Source organism: Balearica regulorum, chromosome 13 (genome assembly GCF_011004875.1).
Source record: "Balearica regulorum gibbericeps isolate bBalReg1 chromosome 13, bBalReg1.pri, whole genome shotgun sequence".
Lineage (NCBI taxonomy): Eukaryota > Metazoa > Chordata > Aves > Gruiformes > Gruidae > Balearica > Balearica regulorum.
Window position 1 is genome coordinate 19636568 of NC_046196.1, and position 16410 is coordinate 19652977.

The 16410-nt window shown below is 37.8% G+C and overlaps 1 protein-coding gene across 5 annotated transcripts in view; it reads left to right on the plus strand.

Annotated features, from left to right (window-relative positions):
- DUS2 (dihydrouridine synthase 2) overlaps positions 1-10276 on the plus strand; it is a 34555-nt gene extending 24279 nt beyond the window's left edge. For 4 of the 5 annotated variants that reach the window (XM_075765346.1, XM_075765344.1, XM_075765343.1 and 1 more), the window contains 3 exons: positions 805-892; positions 1529-1602; positions 2832-3322. In XM_075765346.1, the coding sequence (XP_075621461.1) occupies positions 805-892; positions 1529-1602; positions 2832-3069 (400 nt within the window). In that variant the 3' untranslated portion in view covers positions 3070-3322. Of the gene's footprint in view, positions 1-804; positions 893-1528; positions 1603-2831; positions 3323-10223 lie in introns of those variants that run through there. The other variant, XM_075765347.1, reaches the window with a different exon arrangement.
- Positions 10277-16410: the final 6134 nt, after the last annotated feature.

The window sequence follows — 16410 nt, forward strand, 5'->3', positions numbered from 1 at the left end:
ATTATTTTCTAAGCAGATAACATGTGCTCATCTGCAGTCTTCTAAATGTGTTCCACTTGTAAGCTATTCCTTGAAAAATTAATTCATGGAATTACGTACAATATTATTGTAAATAACCTTTGATTATAATCTGTGAAGCCTATATAGTTGCTGTTACTTTCCGTGTTATACCTGTGTTCACTATTTTTGCTATGTTTAAGTCTATCAAACAGCTCAAGAAGAGTGTGACATAAAATGCTTCTCAAATCCTGTCATAATGCTTTAATATTTACAGGATATATTACTTGACTCCCTGAGAACTGAATACAGTGGGTTTACAGTAAATTTTTTTTCTGCCAAATACAAGGGACTGTAATTCCATGTCAATAACTGAATCAATGTCTTTTCTACCCTTTTTATTTGATAACCCTACTCCCTCGTAACAGAAGCAGCTTTGTTCTTTCTTCTAGTGTTTAATTTTATGTTGTTGTTTTAATAAGCAGTGCCAAACTGTGTCTCTATTCTGTGTCATACATTTAGTTAGAATTTCCTTTCTGGTAATTTTCTTTTTTTCTCTAGTTGTATTACTACAGGATATGAATGTTTGGGAAGAATTAATAGAAAAGTTTCAGATTTTATTTTAGGTGTGATGTCAGACATATTACTTGAATTAATTTTCTAATAAGGAAGCAGCATTTTTCTCATAATTTGAGCTGTAAAATTAAACCACAAAGAATAAGTGGTAGAAGTACTGTAATAAGCAGCGTTATCTGTTTTAAAATAGAACTCCGTGCATAGTTGTTTACCACCAATTTTTCTGTCTAGGCGAGAATATCCACCACAGATTACTCCAAAAATGTATCTTCTGGAATGGTGCAGGAAAGAAAAGCATCCTCAGCCTGTTTACGAAACTGTGAGTCAATGAAGAAACCCCTTCAAACCTCTTTCTCTCATTGTCTATGAAATGAAGTATTTCAGGACTCAAAGTAGTGAGAAATTCTGCTTCCCAGTCTGGCTTAGCTCTTGAGTAAGCAGCTTCAGAAATGGTAATACATACGTGTATGAAAATAGCAGCTTATTTTATTAGAAAATAAAAATTCAAAAGTCAAACCTTCAGTCTGGTTTTGATTCGTGTGTGAAAGAAGTTGCTGTAACTACAGGTCATTACCTAGGAGTCAATGATTGACTGACTTTTACTACTTCTGTGAAGTAAAGAATTTGAATTCAGAATGTTTTTTTCTGTTATTACATGCTGTTATAGGTAGGAACTGTATTGGACCTGCTATTGCAACTGCTTGGTTAGATGGGGATGTTTTTTTATTTTTTTTGTAGAGCAAAAATATTTGCAGTTTGGACAACTTCTTACTTTTTAATCTTAAGTATGCAAGGTTAAATTTGTGGTGTGAATTACAGTAATATTAAAGGTGTTACTTGATTGTGCTGTAAAGACAAGAACAACAAAGAACCTTGACAATGTTGTTTGTTCTGTAAATGACATGACTGTGTTTTTTTTAACACCACATTCTCTTTTTAATCTTTTTCTCTCCAGGTTCAAAGACCACTGGATAGATTATTCTGTTCAGTAGTGACAGTAGCTGAGCAAAAATACAGATCAACTCTGTGGTAAGCTATCCTTAATGTTTTTTGCAGCTGTATTGTAATTGTTTCTGAAATGTTGCTTAAACCTTGCGATGAAAAGGTACTCCGCTTTATTCCAGTTGACTTTGATAAAAGTCACCTAAAAGCTACCTTCTAAAGCTGCCTCTGGGAGGGAGAAAGGATTAAAAATTTCTGAGAATTAAATGTGACAAGAGGAAGTAAGCTTTGGCATAATCAAGTAAACCATTATGGATTTTAATTCACTTAGTACTTTAGTCCACAAATTGTATCGGAAGGGGAGCAAATAGGTGACCTGGTTCAATTGTCTGTGAAGAGTTCAGAAACTAAACCAGGGAGGCAATGAAGGAGGTAATGTCTTCAGCCACTACACCAGATCTGTTCTTAATAACAAGTCAGGATTAAGTGTCTATATGCAGTGAAGCAGAGGACAATTTAGTGGCTTCTCAGAGATCACAGTTAGTCAACAGTTACATCCAGGGCTGCTCTAAAGTTTCATGATGGTATTTTATACCATCATCTATTAATACTGGAGTTTACTTCAGGCATTTGCACCTAAATTGGTCTTGATTTAACTGCAAAGCTAGAGCTCACCATCGAACATTTTAAAGAGGACAAATGCACGCAACAATTACTGGTGTTTGCAGCATTCCTGTTCAGAGACTTTAGAATGTTAAACTCAGCTGATGTGAAACTTTGAGAAGAAAATATTTTCAAATACTGAATTTCACAAATGTGTAATCTGCAGTCCCTCTTGGAAGTGGCAGAACTTCTATTATTATAGAACAGTTCCCGCTTTTGTCAGCGTCAGTAAACTTGTACGCCTACCAGAGATTATATTTGGGCCTGAATGTCTTTCAAGAAAAGTGATCCCTGAAAACTCAGTTAGTTTTGTTTAGTGATCATATTTGTGAAAGTTAACTTTCTGAGGATTGCAGCCACTTGGGCCAAACATACGTTGACTTCCTACCTTTGAAGTGAAGTGTTTGAGACACAAGACCTTATAGCAACAGATTTTTGTAGGAATACTACATCAGGAGTGATGCATCAACATTGACACCTAGCAAGATTCAAATAACTTCTGGAACTGACCTGTTTTGTTCTTCTGCTGTGAGATGACTACAAATGCTGTTTATTTCATGATGTTGCATCAGAGACAGGAAATTGATTGTCTCTTGGCAGTGTAGAAACTTCGGTTTCTACTTTTACCTGTGCTCTGTTTGCTTGCTCTTCAGGGACAAGTCAAAGAAACTAGCAGAACAGGCTGCAGCTATTGTCTGTCTGAGAACATTGGGTGTCCCTGAGGGAAAGCTGTGTGAGGGAGAAAATCACCTGATTAACAAACGCAAGAGGGAAGACCAGGAGCGCTTGAATAACAGAGACCATGGAGAAGATCTTGCTGAGCCTTCCCATAAAAAAGCTAGTTTTATTGAAGAAACTTCTGACACGAATGTGCCTAAGATGTCACTATAGCATGGAAATTAGAGGTTTCACGCCTATGCAGTTACAAATTAGCTCCTATTTGTATATCTTGCTGTTCACGTTTCATTTGGATTCTCAGAGACAGATAAATTCCCCAGTTGTGAAAAATGCCAATGAGATGTTTACTGTTTGCCACTCGCTGTCCCTATGGTGCCTTTCAGACAGGAAAAATTAGCAACTTGATTTTAAAGAACACTGAGAAGATTATCCCAAATAATAAAATTTTTAAAAATATCAGATATTTTCACAGCAATTTTGTCATTGGTTTTATTACTTGTTTTTTTATTTTTAAGAAGTTGACGGTGTGCTGGTAAGAGATGTATGAATGCATCATCCATAAGCAGATGGATTTGTTATGGAACTATGTCATTAATCAGAAAAATTAATGTAGGAAAATATTAGTAGCCAAGTAGACATGGCTTTGTCAAATCAGTTTTATGCATATCATGCAAGTTTTATTTACACCTATCATCTATCCAGAAAAAGGTTTTTGCAGAGAGAAGGACTTAGAAATCATAACACTAAGCATGAAAATAACATTCTTCTTTCATAATTTCTACTACATTTTACCCTCCAGAAATATGACAATAGAATTAACCATCCTTTCCTGCTCATAGGTATTACAATTGTGCCTTACCATTAAGGACTTGGAGCCAAGCCTGGTAGCCATGAATTTGTTGAATGAAGGCACTTTCAGCTGTGTTGTTCTTTTGAACTTGGAAATTCTAGTAAATGTTTACGTGTATATTACTTGCAATAATGGGAATCCAAATATGACCTTATGTGTGTGTTCTTGAAATGTGACCTAGTTTGCCTCAGTATTTAGTTGTTGGTGATACTGGTGGTCTTAATCAAAGGCACATGTTCCCTTCTTAATTTGCCATAATAATAACTTCCTATTAAAGTAAACTATAAGTACGTGCTATATGCCAAGAGAGGATACAGACGTAGTCTGACTTCATGGCAATCTATCTGAGCTTGTCTGAGTTAAATTTGAGTTTTGAATCCCCGAAAGAATGTCTTAATGGATTAAGAGAATTCAGGGATTTGTTATTGACAGTTTATTGAAATGGTGATTTTTGTTGCCCTCAACAGGATGAGGGATCTTCAGATTATCAGCTCTGCTTTGAAAAGAAAATGACAGGGATATATATCATACCATGATCTCTAAAGTATTTTGTATAAAGACCATAAAAAATAAATTCATTTGGGTGTAGTTCATAAATAGTCTTCCTATTTAAAAATTTGAATCTTTTTCCACAAGTGATAGTGCCAGCGTCAAACTATTCTTTTACAATGCAAGAACAATATCTTTCCATGTAATAGTCAGATTGGTGAAATTAAATAGATGTGTATTCATTTTTAAAATGTCTGCTGTTTACATCAGAGTAATTTATACAGTCTGACGACGACAGTTTTTCTTGCTCATTTTGTACATTGCAGTAAATGCAGTTGAATATACTTACATTTGATATAACTTTAGTGCTAGAATCTTACTGCAAAGCAGCAAAAGAATTTTCCATATTAATCGGAAATTTCAGAAGTAGCCATTTTCCTATTGTGAGTCTACCTGGGTATCTTGTTTTTGTCAGGACTATATGGCGCCATCATAGAATAATAAAGAAAAAGTCATTCTTAGGTCCTGCTAGCAGTGTGGCTTGCAAGGTCTTATATCATAGAATCACAGAATGTTTGAGCTTGGAAGGGACCTCTGGAAATCATCTGGTCCAACCCACTGGCTCAAAGCAGGGTCAACTAGAGCAGATTTCCCTGCTCTAGCTGGGTTTTGTGTGTCTCCAAGGATTGAGACTCCACCTACAACCTTTCTTGGCAACCTATTCCAGTGTTGGTCACCCTTATGGTAAAAAAAGTGTGGGATTTTTTTCCTTCTTGTATCTACGTGAAATAACCTGTATTTCAATTTGTGCCCATTGTCTCTAGTTCTGCCACTTGAAAGAATCTGACTTCATCTCTTGTCATTGTCTGTCTAAAATTAAAATTTGAACCTTTAGATAAACCCCAATTATTATAGGTAGTGGTGCCTAGATACAGTGTGGACTTGTATGGCAGCAATTATATGGGTTGGTGGAAATTACACTGGACCAATTTGTAGATAAGCCAGCCATGGGGAGCATTTGATTTCTGTCTTGGCTTGTAAAAATGCCACCCAAAAAATTACTCAGGAGGAAGTGTTGCCAGTGCTGATACAAACCTCTGCCAGGAAAAAGATTGGGTCATTCAATATAGGAGCCAAGGCCTTCATAACAGTATTTGTACCTTTTTTCTCCTGATATTTTGTCACATGATATGAAGACGCATCCTTCCTGCCTCCTTAGTGAGCCTGTGTAGACTTTTCACATTGTTTCCTTCCACCAATTGCCTTAAAATGCAATTCAGAGCCTGTGTTTATGGTGAGAGATAGGTGACTTCAGTGGCAGTTGAGAATGTAGAAAATTTGGGTTTATGTTGAACAGCTGAACAGATTTCTGCAGCATGCTGTCAAAAATTCACATGGAACTATAGTTGGAGATAGATACCTAAACAGAGGTGGTATGAATACTCTAGCATATAGATGCTTTACTAGTAATCTTATGTTACAGAATATGTGCCTTGGTTTGGTTGATAGGAGTGAATTGGATAATACTGGATCTGTAGTTCTCTGAGCAGAAACAAACACTATGTTAACACTAGTCTGTGAAGTGTATGTATTGTATTTATATTAAATCAAATGGGTGCTAAAAGTTTGGGGGGCGGTGTTTCTGTTTTCTAATAACTGCATGTCTTCAAATCCTTATTTAAATTATTATGCAGTCACCAATGCTTACACTTACTCCTCTCTAATTCATTGTAGTAGTTGTATACATTAATGAGGTTGTCTGTGCTGTAATTATGGATGGCCATAGTTAGGCCAAACAGAGCATGTGAAAATGGGAGTGAGGAGTCACTCTGTTGGAATGAGCATTCAATGCTAAATATAGAAGAGCTGTAAATTCTGGCAAATGGCAGCAAAGGATAACACCCTTGATCAGTGTCAAAAAGAACTAAAGAAAAGTTGCAATTGTGTATATCTGCGTATATAGGTTAGAATGATTTGGTTTAATGATTTTGTGTTACATGCTTTCATTCCTCCTAGCTCTATTCCAACTAATGTGACTTATTATCCTACTTGGATTATTCAATTCATCCTAACCAGTCCTACAGATAGGATAATTGTATTTACTGTGTATGTTCCCTTCTCACACTGGTTTTGAAGTAATTACTTCAGTGATCAGTACTTCTAGAAATTGTTCTATTCACATCAGTTTTAAAGAGCAAACTACACTGGTATTTGTCTGTTTCTCCTGTGCTTCTCTTTTCTGCTATACCTTTCAAAAACAGAAGGTGGCAGATTTTTAATTTTTATTTCAGAAAAATATGCTGACTTGTGCAGTATTTAACAATCTAGCCATTGCACTTCTGCATTCTTGCATAGGGTGGCAATGGAGACCACAGTTGGGTTGGAGGATATTTAGCCTCACTCTTCAGAAGTCTTTTTTTTTTTATTTTAATGTGGTATGAATATGATACTTGGTCAATACTAACGAAAGCTGTGCTCTATTTTAAGTATTTGTTTAGTGAAAATGTTTCACTATTAATACTATGGAATTCAGTGAAGCAACTGGTTGGTTTTTTCTGTCACAAGGCTACAGCAAGCAAACAAAAAAGCAGTTGTGTTTTGTTTCTTGATATTGATGCTGCAAGTATTTGTAACGATACCTGCCAATGTGAGATCCACGGGTATGGAGAGAACTGTAACTTGTCCTCCCTGTAGCCTACATGTACTCTGCTTGTTAGAAACATGAATGAGAATGCAGATATTTTTTACTAGCCTTTTAGCATGGATGCGCTCACTGTGGGGCTACCTCCAGGGCCTGGCTGGTTGGAATGCTTTTTGGAATGTCCCAGGCTCTGAGCCCAACCCCACCCTGGAATGTGAGGTTAAATGTTGGCGGTACAAATACAGAGTTTGAATATCAAAATCCTAGAGTTCCCCAGTACTGCAATTTCAGAAACCTGGCAAGTGAACCATGTGTCAGCTCAGCTGCTCTCTGATTCAAAGAGTAAGCATGCTTGGGGAAGAGGGGGAGGTAGGATGTTTTTTGTTTTGGTTTGGTTTTTACTTACCCGTTATGACCTGCAGAAGGGCATGCCTTTCAAAGACGTTAACTGGCAAGATTGCAAGAGGTCCCAAACAGGTGTTAGCTAGGAAGAAGTCTTTGTTCACAAAAGCATTTTGTCACCACCTCTTTCATCAAACCTACAAGCTCTGAGAGTTGTTGCCTTATTAACAGGAGTCTGCTTATATTTGGACTGCAAGTCAAGAAGCTATGTCCATGAGATGGCCTGTAAGGCTTAAGTTTCCATCTGTACCACAGTGCAGGGGGCCAATGTTTGAGGCTTTCATTTAGAGTTTCTGATGACAAAGCTGATGAAAAACATTAAAAGCCAGATGCAAAGCCTTTAGTGAGGAGGGAGTGTCTCCTGTATTGTTAAACAGCAGTTGCCTAGGTCAGTTAAGGAGAAGAATTGATGAGCCCAGGGGGAGTCTAGTCCAGTCATCCTTACTCAAAGGAGCATTAACCTCAGTGTTTTTGTGAGAGCAGGCTTAAAAAATATACACCACTTGTGGTGTTCGCTTAGCTCCCAAATGAAACTGTGTTGTAGGAGTTAATGTGAATCTGCCTGTTAAATATCTGTTAGATAAATAAATATTTTTCCCTTGCCCTGGCATGATGGGAGAGTCTCTGCTTTCCATTTTTAGAAAGTTCTTGTCTGAGAGATACCCTCTTGTGAGAGCTTACAAAGCACTGTAGTAAAAATCTGGCACTTTACTCATTTTAACATAATTTTCCTTGATAGTCTCCATACATTTGTTAATGCTTCGGTGTGTCATTGTGTTTGATATGAAAAATGAGCTTCCTGTTTAACTGCTGTTAAAAATCATTGCTTGGTGATTGCAACTGAAATGGTTATAATCTATCTGTAGTTGTGAACGTGGATTTTTTGATTAGCATTCTGTTGTGTAGAGCTCACAGGACTGGATTTGAGTACAGATCTTCAGTCTGTACTTTTTAGCAGTCTTAAAACTGTGTAAACATTTTACTTTTCCTAATAAGGTTTTTTGTTGATCTGTAAAACTATCTATGCAGTGTTAGGATGCTGCATGTGCCGTGCATGCCCGTATACTTGCTACTCTGTTTTGTGCACAGGTGTTAGCAAGGATTGTTAGCATTTAGTCATAGATCTTTGTTAAACTTCTTAAACAGAAACTGATCAAATGGATTACCTCATTGTGATCTGAAAAAAAGCTAGAGTTACAAAGATTAAACTAAAAGCTAGTAATTTTTTTTTTACCTTTTTTTTTAATTTCAAATGTGGGAAAACATTCTCCTTTCAAGTTAGGAAAAAAAAATTAGGCTCTAATCAAACTTCATTGGGAAGCTTCTCAGTGACTTAATTTCCTAAGTATATAAATCTCTTAAGTACTGCAAGTTTCTTTAAGTTTCTCGGGCAGCAAAGACATGAGTGCCACTTAGTACTTTTACTGTTTCACTAGCTCTCTGAACCATTATAAAATTTAAAGCAAATTTCTTGGCCATCTGTGTATCTGCTCTAATTACATACTCATATAAGTTTCAGGCAACAAACAAGTTAAAAGCTGAAACCATTGACATTGTTTTCTGCTCACTGTGCTGAAATAGAGCCAAATCCTGGACACCAGACAAGAACACAAGTAAACATGTCTGGGTAGAGATACCTATATGAACCACAAAACCCATGAGATCTTAAGAGTGTTAAAAACAATATGGGACAGTTTCACTTCAGTAGAAGCATGTATTTATTTCCCCTGCATGGCATACAATGTCTTTCTTTTGTAATTTTTTTCAGAAGTTAATGAACATTCAGTGTTCAGATCCTTAGGTGAGAGGGAATAGCAGATGGAGTGTTCGCAGGGGCATCAGAATGATGTCATTTCAGAAAGCTGGAATATTGAGACTGCAGGATTAAGCCAGTAAATCACTATATAGTTAAAGCATGATGCCTACCTGTCATATCAGTGACATGGTAATTCTAGTTTACTGTCTTGCTGCCCTGTGACATTCTCTTAATACCAGCTTTCATATTTTGCTCTGCCTGAGCATGGGAAACAGTTGTAGTACTTAGTGTTTATAGCCCTTAGCCTATATGAATACTGAATTAATAGAGATTTAATAAATTATCTTCACTCCCATTAACTTTTATCAGCATGCCAAATGTTGTAATGTAGACTGGAAAATCAGTGGTAGTTTGCTCACTAGTATAGGTAACATGCAAGACTACGCAGTGTGACTCAAGATACGCGCATATCCTGTAATGGCAGTGACACTGGCGTGAAGGGATAAATAGAAGAAAAAAAAAAAAGAAAGAAAAACCCCAAAAACCCCCCAAAACTCCACATCTTTCTTTGCAGTAGTACTGGTTGAGCATTTACCCATAGATTTGGCATTTATCCATTTTCCTCGTGTTCAGTATTTAAACTCTTGTTAGTCTGTAGTAAAAGAATTCTCAGTTCTTTGTTAGAGACAAAATGTGTTAACACCATTTATTTAAATGATGCCCTACACCACTGCATTACAGAAGCAAAAGCAGCTCAAAGTATGATGGAGGACAGTTTCCATTTCATTTCTTCTTGTAGAGAACCACACTGAAGACAAACAGATTTGTTCCACCCCCACTTTGTTATTTTTCATACATCTCAATTTAAAAAAAAAAAAAAGTAATTTAGATGAAAAGGAGATTTTCCAGAAAGGGTTGATGCATTTCCATGAAAGGAAGAGCTAACCTCATCCTGTTAAAAACATCTTGCAACTTCACCTATCATTGCTAGACTGCCATTATGCGAACTATGTCCCTCAGCCCAGCCTGTGAATTCACCGGATCACCTGGTCGGAGAGAACATTTCGCCCACACAGTTCACCCTTCTCACTTCCCCTGTGCTTTAGAACCCCATGTGCATGCTGTCGTTGTACTGACATACTATATGGCCCAACAAAACAAGACAATAATGATGTTTCTGTGTGAATGCATGTATGAAAAGTGAACGCTGTCCTCTACAACTTTTGCAGGGTTTATGGGAGCCAAACCTGATCCTTAAGCCATGAAAACTTCCCCTCTCGGAAAATGAGGGAGGTAACATAGTAGCTGTCTTGTTTTAGGACATTCTAATTCTCTAATTATATTCTTAGCAACTGGGGGGGGGGGGGGGGGGGCAGTGGGAAATGTTTCTGTTCTAAGGCCAGAATTCTCACCTAGGTCTGTAGTTTTCTTCCTGCTGGTTCAAAGCTAAATGCCTATCGGCAAATGGGAGGGACATTCCTCAGTTTAGTATGCAGTGATACTTTTTTTTTTTACAGTTCTAGGATCCTAAACTCACAGAAAGCAGCTATCTGTATTCCTTCTTGCATTAGTAAGTTTAGTTGGCTTTATTGTAACTGTGACTTAGACTGGTTTTCACTAAATACAGGTTGACCTTTAGAGAAGCTGTCTGTAACTTTTTAACAGATTTTGGGATACTAACAAGAGCTAATCTTAGCTTATTGAGGCTACTTGTCACTCCAGCCAGTGTGGGTGAGGAAGAGAGGATATCTCAAATGGTAATTCAGAATAGTTTCTGCTCAGTTGTTTTCTTAGCCTCACTAAGCTAAAGTTAGCTTTTGTAAATACCATTTTTTTCTTCCACCTCAATATTTAGAAGCTGACCAATCTTTTTATCTGAACATAAAGAGTCACCTTGTTAATCCCTGAATTTCCATTGCAGGCCTTTCTTGTATCCCTGGGTGCACTAAAATGAATTTGGGATTCAGCTGTTACACCCGAGTTGCTGGAACAGTATTGTGCGGGGGTTGACTTCCATTCAAGAAGGCATTTAGCTGGGATGACAAAAAACCGTATCTGTTGTCTTCCTATCTTTGCTTGGCAATGATTGCTTCTGTAGGTAGAGATCATTAAACAGCACAAATATTTCTTCCTTGGTTTCTGCAGTGCACAGCTGGTGGCATTCAACTGGTGTCGGTGTTTGGTTTTGTTATGTTTCCTGATGTGGTAACTGGGGTCCTCAACAGCATGTGCATATCCCTTCATCAGGGGCATCTGGCACGGGGGCAGAGCAGACAGCTGAGAGTGGCCACCACCTTTGCTGGCCCAGAGAAAGTCTGCCACCAAATGTCAGTCAACACCTGAAGTGCCTTACTTGACATTTAAAGACTGGCTAGAACAGTGATGTAGCAAGAATTACTCAGATGCATTATGAAGGTGGAAAACACAACTGGATAGGGATACAGCTTTTGCTGTAACACCTGCACTCATGATAACACCTATGCAGGTAGTAAGGATGTTTTAACTAAAGTGGAATGAGCTACTGGTTACAGTCCAGTTCTTAGCACGCAACATCCTGTTGACAACCTCAGCACAAGCATCAGTGGCAGAAAAAGAAAAGGGCGATTTAAATATTTTTTTTTTAGTCCTTTTAAGTACACTATCTGTAGATCAAGACTTAGGGTCAGTGATACACACTTCTGTGGAGTTTGTACTGTTACTCTCTATGATGTAGCTGATCTAAAAGAATGTAATAATTTTCATTCTTTGATGCTTCTATGCAAATTAGCATGGAAATTAGTGTGATGAAAAGATACAGACCAACTGGATGTGCAGTTGACTGATATGCTTCCTTGTGATTCAAGAAATAGAACTGAGAAATGTCTGGCATATTTCTGTCCAGTATTATTCCCATCTATTGACTGCTCAGTATTTTGTAGACAAGTTCATAACCTTTGCAGAACAGATAAAAGCTATCAAATTTATTCTGCTAATTTGTATAGATTAGTCAATGAACCATATACAGTATTGAGCTCTATCAATATATATACTTGTGTATATATTATAAATATGCCCACGGTGCATCATGAACTGCTGTAGTTTAACATAAAACTAGCACCAAGAGGATCTTCCTTGATAACTGAGGAAGTGGCATGATCTGTCATTAGTTTCCTCCTAACGAGAAACAAGTATCTTCAACCACATCTTTAGACTCCCACGCCATTGTGGATATGAAGATGTTGAGCTCGGTTTATTTTAAAGGTCATCATGTGAGATCTAACACACAATTTCTAAACTAGAAACAAAACATAACTCCACAGAAGGAAAATGCAGATTATCAAAAATGAGTGAAACTTAATGTCTAAAAATAGACTCCAACATTACTTTTATGACTTAAAAACATTAGCAGTTATGCACAGGATTTGATTTGGTTGTTATTGTTGTGAGATGAAGTTCAGGTCTGTGTGGAATATTATCTATATTATAGCAACATCCAAAATAGGTCAAGTGTTAAGAGTATATGGAGCATCCGCTGTGAAGAATTTACCATCTAAGAAAACAAACATGAAAGGTAGGGCAGACAGGATATAACTGTACACAAAGGGTTGAAGGTAGGGAGGAGCACAAAGCTGACTGACCCATTTTTCACGAGAGTAGAGGAGAAGCTGGAGTACATCTTTTTGTGCTCTCTGTTACAAAGAAAGATGGATGTGGTAAAGGAGGAGGAAGCTGAGGAACTCAGAATGGACTCGTCATAATCAAGACATGGGAGACAGCAAAATTTCATATAAAGCAGCTTAAAGAAAGAGTTGTTGGATGAACCAGTGAGAAGAAAGTTAAAATAGTCAGGGATCTGGAACCGGGGTTACGTGAAGCCATGTCAATGTCAGAGTAAAATGATTTACCATGTCCCTGAGTGCTTTTATTGGTGATATAGATATGGTTCTGAGATGCTGGATAATGTCCTGAATTCAGATCTACCCACTACAAATAGGGGAAGTAGTCACATACTTTTTTATATATGGTTCTTGACAGGAGATTATTTAAAATGGAGATCTGCATTGTTTCGAGTTTTGCTAGTTGACTATAAAACTTGAGACTGAATTACTTACAAAGGATGAAATGCTGGGCAAATTAGATGGATTAAAGTAACGTATTTTGGATCAAAGTTCTCACAAACTTAGAAGTTATTTAGGCAAGGAATTTTGCCTCAAGCCCTTTTCTGTTTGAAATTTTTTGATTGTGTGCTTAAAAAGAAACTGGTATCCAGTGCTACGTGGGGACTGCAGGAGATTTTTTTGTGAAATGTATTTTATTTCTCCGAGATGGGAGGTGAACTGAAGAATGCCAAAAAGGGGTATTGAATGACTATCAGTTTAGGAAGTTGCTACCTGTCCTTGAGTCATCCAGGTGTATTAGAATGACACTGTGTTTGAACTATGTTGCCAGTATATTCCTGAAACAACACACAATTATCAGAGATACTCAAAGCTACTAAATAAACTACTGTAGCATTCAATTCAAATGTTAAACATTTTCTTTCTTGAAAAGTGTGGAGTATAATTAAGGCAAGGGACTATGAAAGCTGACGACATCTATTCTGAGCTCCTTCATTGAGCTATTCAGACTGACTAGTGATTTTTATCCTCTTACAGTTCCAGTTCCTCTGCTAGCATAGAAACTTTGTATGTTATAAAAGCTCACATAATAGGCTGTGGTTCAAACCAAGTTATCAAGTCCTTGCCTACTTGTTGCAACTGCCATTGCTTATTACCTCCCCACCATTGCTTATTACCACCTCCATTGTGCCAGCACAGGCACTTGCTTATGGTTCCTTTTATTTTTCAGGTGAATCAATTCCCTGATCTGATTCTCTTTGGGACCACATAAGTATTAGTTAGTGGTGGCACAATGGCAAGGATGGCATGGAGGTGAGAGAGGGTACGTGGGAATGGAAAGTGCCTGAGGAGAGGAAATGGGGACTGCTAAAGTCAATATTTATCACTTAGGAGAGGTCAGTACCCATAGCCTTGTTGGCTTCAGGCCCAAAGAAGTACCTCCTGGCAGCCTGATCTTGGCATTTGCAGATCTTGTTTATGGGCAGGGTTCATGTTAGTCAAATTGGAGTTGTCAATTTTGCATCAAATGATCCCTACAAATGCCGAGAGTCATGGCAATAGAGCCCTCCTGAATAAGAACACTGTACACTAGGAAACAGTTTGTTTTGCAAGTTCTGAGATTTCTGAGAGCAGCTAACGCAAATGTTATTTCCATGTAATTGAAGTTGTATTGTTAAAATAGCAGTTAAAATGACTGGCTACTGGCAGAAGAGCCACACTAAAACAGATCTCAGAGCTGCCTAAACTTCTCAAGTATTTATTCAGTTTTGTAGAATGTCATGCATCCCTGCAACGAGATCTGTGCTGCAAGGGTTCCGTTAGCAATAGCTAATACAGCTGCTTGACAGCCAGGCTGGCTATGCCTGCATGAGCTGTAGCTCTAAAAATGCCTACAGTGTACATATACTGTCAGTCACAGGCTGAGAAGTTAGTAGGCTAGTATCTGCATTATTTAATGGTAAAATAGTTGTAATTCTGATGGACTTCCCATTGATTTTGATGCATTTAGCAGCAATGTGAGTTTGTGCTGGAAGTGTCCATTTCTGAGCATAAACTGTGATTTTAGGGAAGACCGTATCTTTTAAATCCTGGGCATTTTATTGCCTCTTGCTAGTCCGCAATAGGGATCATGGCAGCTGATAAACAATTCAGTCAAGTGTAGAATCTAAAATTAAATACCTTGGTTTATGTCTTTTGCCACTATTGTTTTCTGAAAATAAAGAATATTTTGAAATAATTATTGAATCTACAGCATACTTCTAAATGTTTGTCTAGGGAATTAGTGCTTTGGAAAAGATTTGGATTGGTGTCTGTATGGGCTGAAGTCCTCTGCTATGATTCGGGTGCAGTGTGGTCAAGTCAGTTTTACAAGCGTGTCTTGAAGTCAATTCTAGAAAAGTAACCCTGGACATCTCTTCCTGCCTCTGCATTGCCCTCTCAGTTCTGCAAGTGCAACTATGTGTACAACTGTTTGGCTAACTAGACTGGGGAACTGATGCAGGGTAAAAACAAAATAGAGTGTTTTTATTGGGTGGAATCTTTTCATAACCAAGGGCCACTGCTTTCAGAAGAACGGTTCATGAAACACTCTCGTTCTCAACTAGAATGACTTTGAACCAGGCTATATAGTTCCTGGGCTATCCAGGGCCCCACAGTTCGCGTTACCAGATGCTTTGGACAGTGTCTTACTCCTAAATGAAAGATGAAAATAGATACTTTTTTTCAACCCAGAAGTGGCAGCTGTAAGTATTTAAAGGGTAGATATTGGCAACTACAAATGAGCTGAAATGGAAGCTAAGTGGATTCTTGCACGGCTAACAGACAAATAGCATTCTTTGTACAAAGTGAGTTGTCTTTCCTGGCAGTAAGGCAGTGAGAGTTGTTTCTTGACTGTGTAACAGATGCTGTGTCTCTTCTGTAGGCACGTAAGATATTAGCATTTAATATTTGGAGGGGGGTTAGTCTGCAGCAAACCAAAGTTGGGGGCAATTCAAAATGTGGACAAGAGAGCAAATATATTTCATCTTGCAGCAGTTTAAGTTAACTGGTTTTAATTGTAAAAGATTATTTTTAAAATAGAACTGCCAGAGGCTAAACTTTACAGATCATTAAAATATAAAGACTTTTTTCCAAATGGTCATCATTTTTTCTCTTTAAAGAAATTGCTATACAGTTGCCTACTCCTATGATATTTCTAGGGTTTTCTAGTGAGATTTTGCTCCTTTCTTCTAAATCATGGTATTCATGCACTTTGAGGGTATTAATAGCCGTGGTAACCAAGTGTCAATGAGAACCTTGTCCAGTCCCTAGAGTAAGAGGAGCCAACAAAAAGGAACATTTTTCTTTCATTCTTTTCCTATAGTTCTCAGATTATTTGCCACAAAAATCAGATTATTTTGACAGAACCAGGTTAGGGAGTGGCTCTGTGTGTAGTTGGACTGGTAGATCTGAGAGGACTGGCAACTACAGGCTGTGTGAAGGAGTTCACCTCTTAATACAGATCAGCTGCTCAAGTCTGACTATGTCCTCAAGTTCAGTAATGCTTCATCTCAGATCAAGGCAGGGAAGACAGAAACTCCATTCTCAAGGTGCCTTGTGATACCAGTTCTTCTTTCAAAAAGATAAAAAGCCAAATAAATGCTCAGTTTATGGTCCATATGATTTCTGAATGATAAACTTGAAGTTCTGATTGCTCTAGGCAGGCAAATGAGCTTGATCCTTTGCTTTACTTGGCTATGAGTGAAGGCAAGGTTTGCAGAGAGATCCTCCACACTGGACTGGTCCCAAAGAGCATAAAGGATGGAAAAATGTTAAGGAG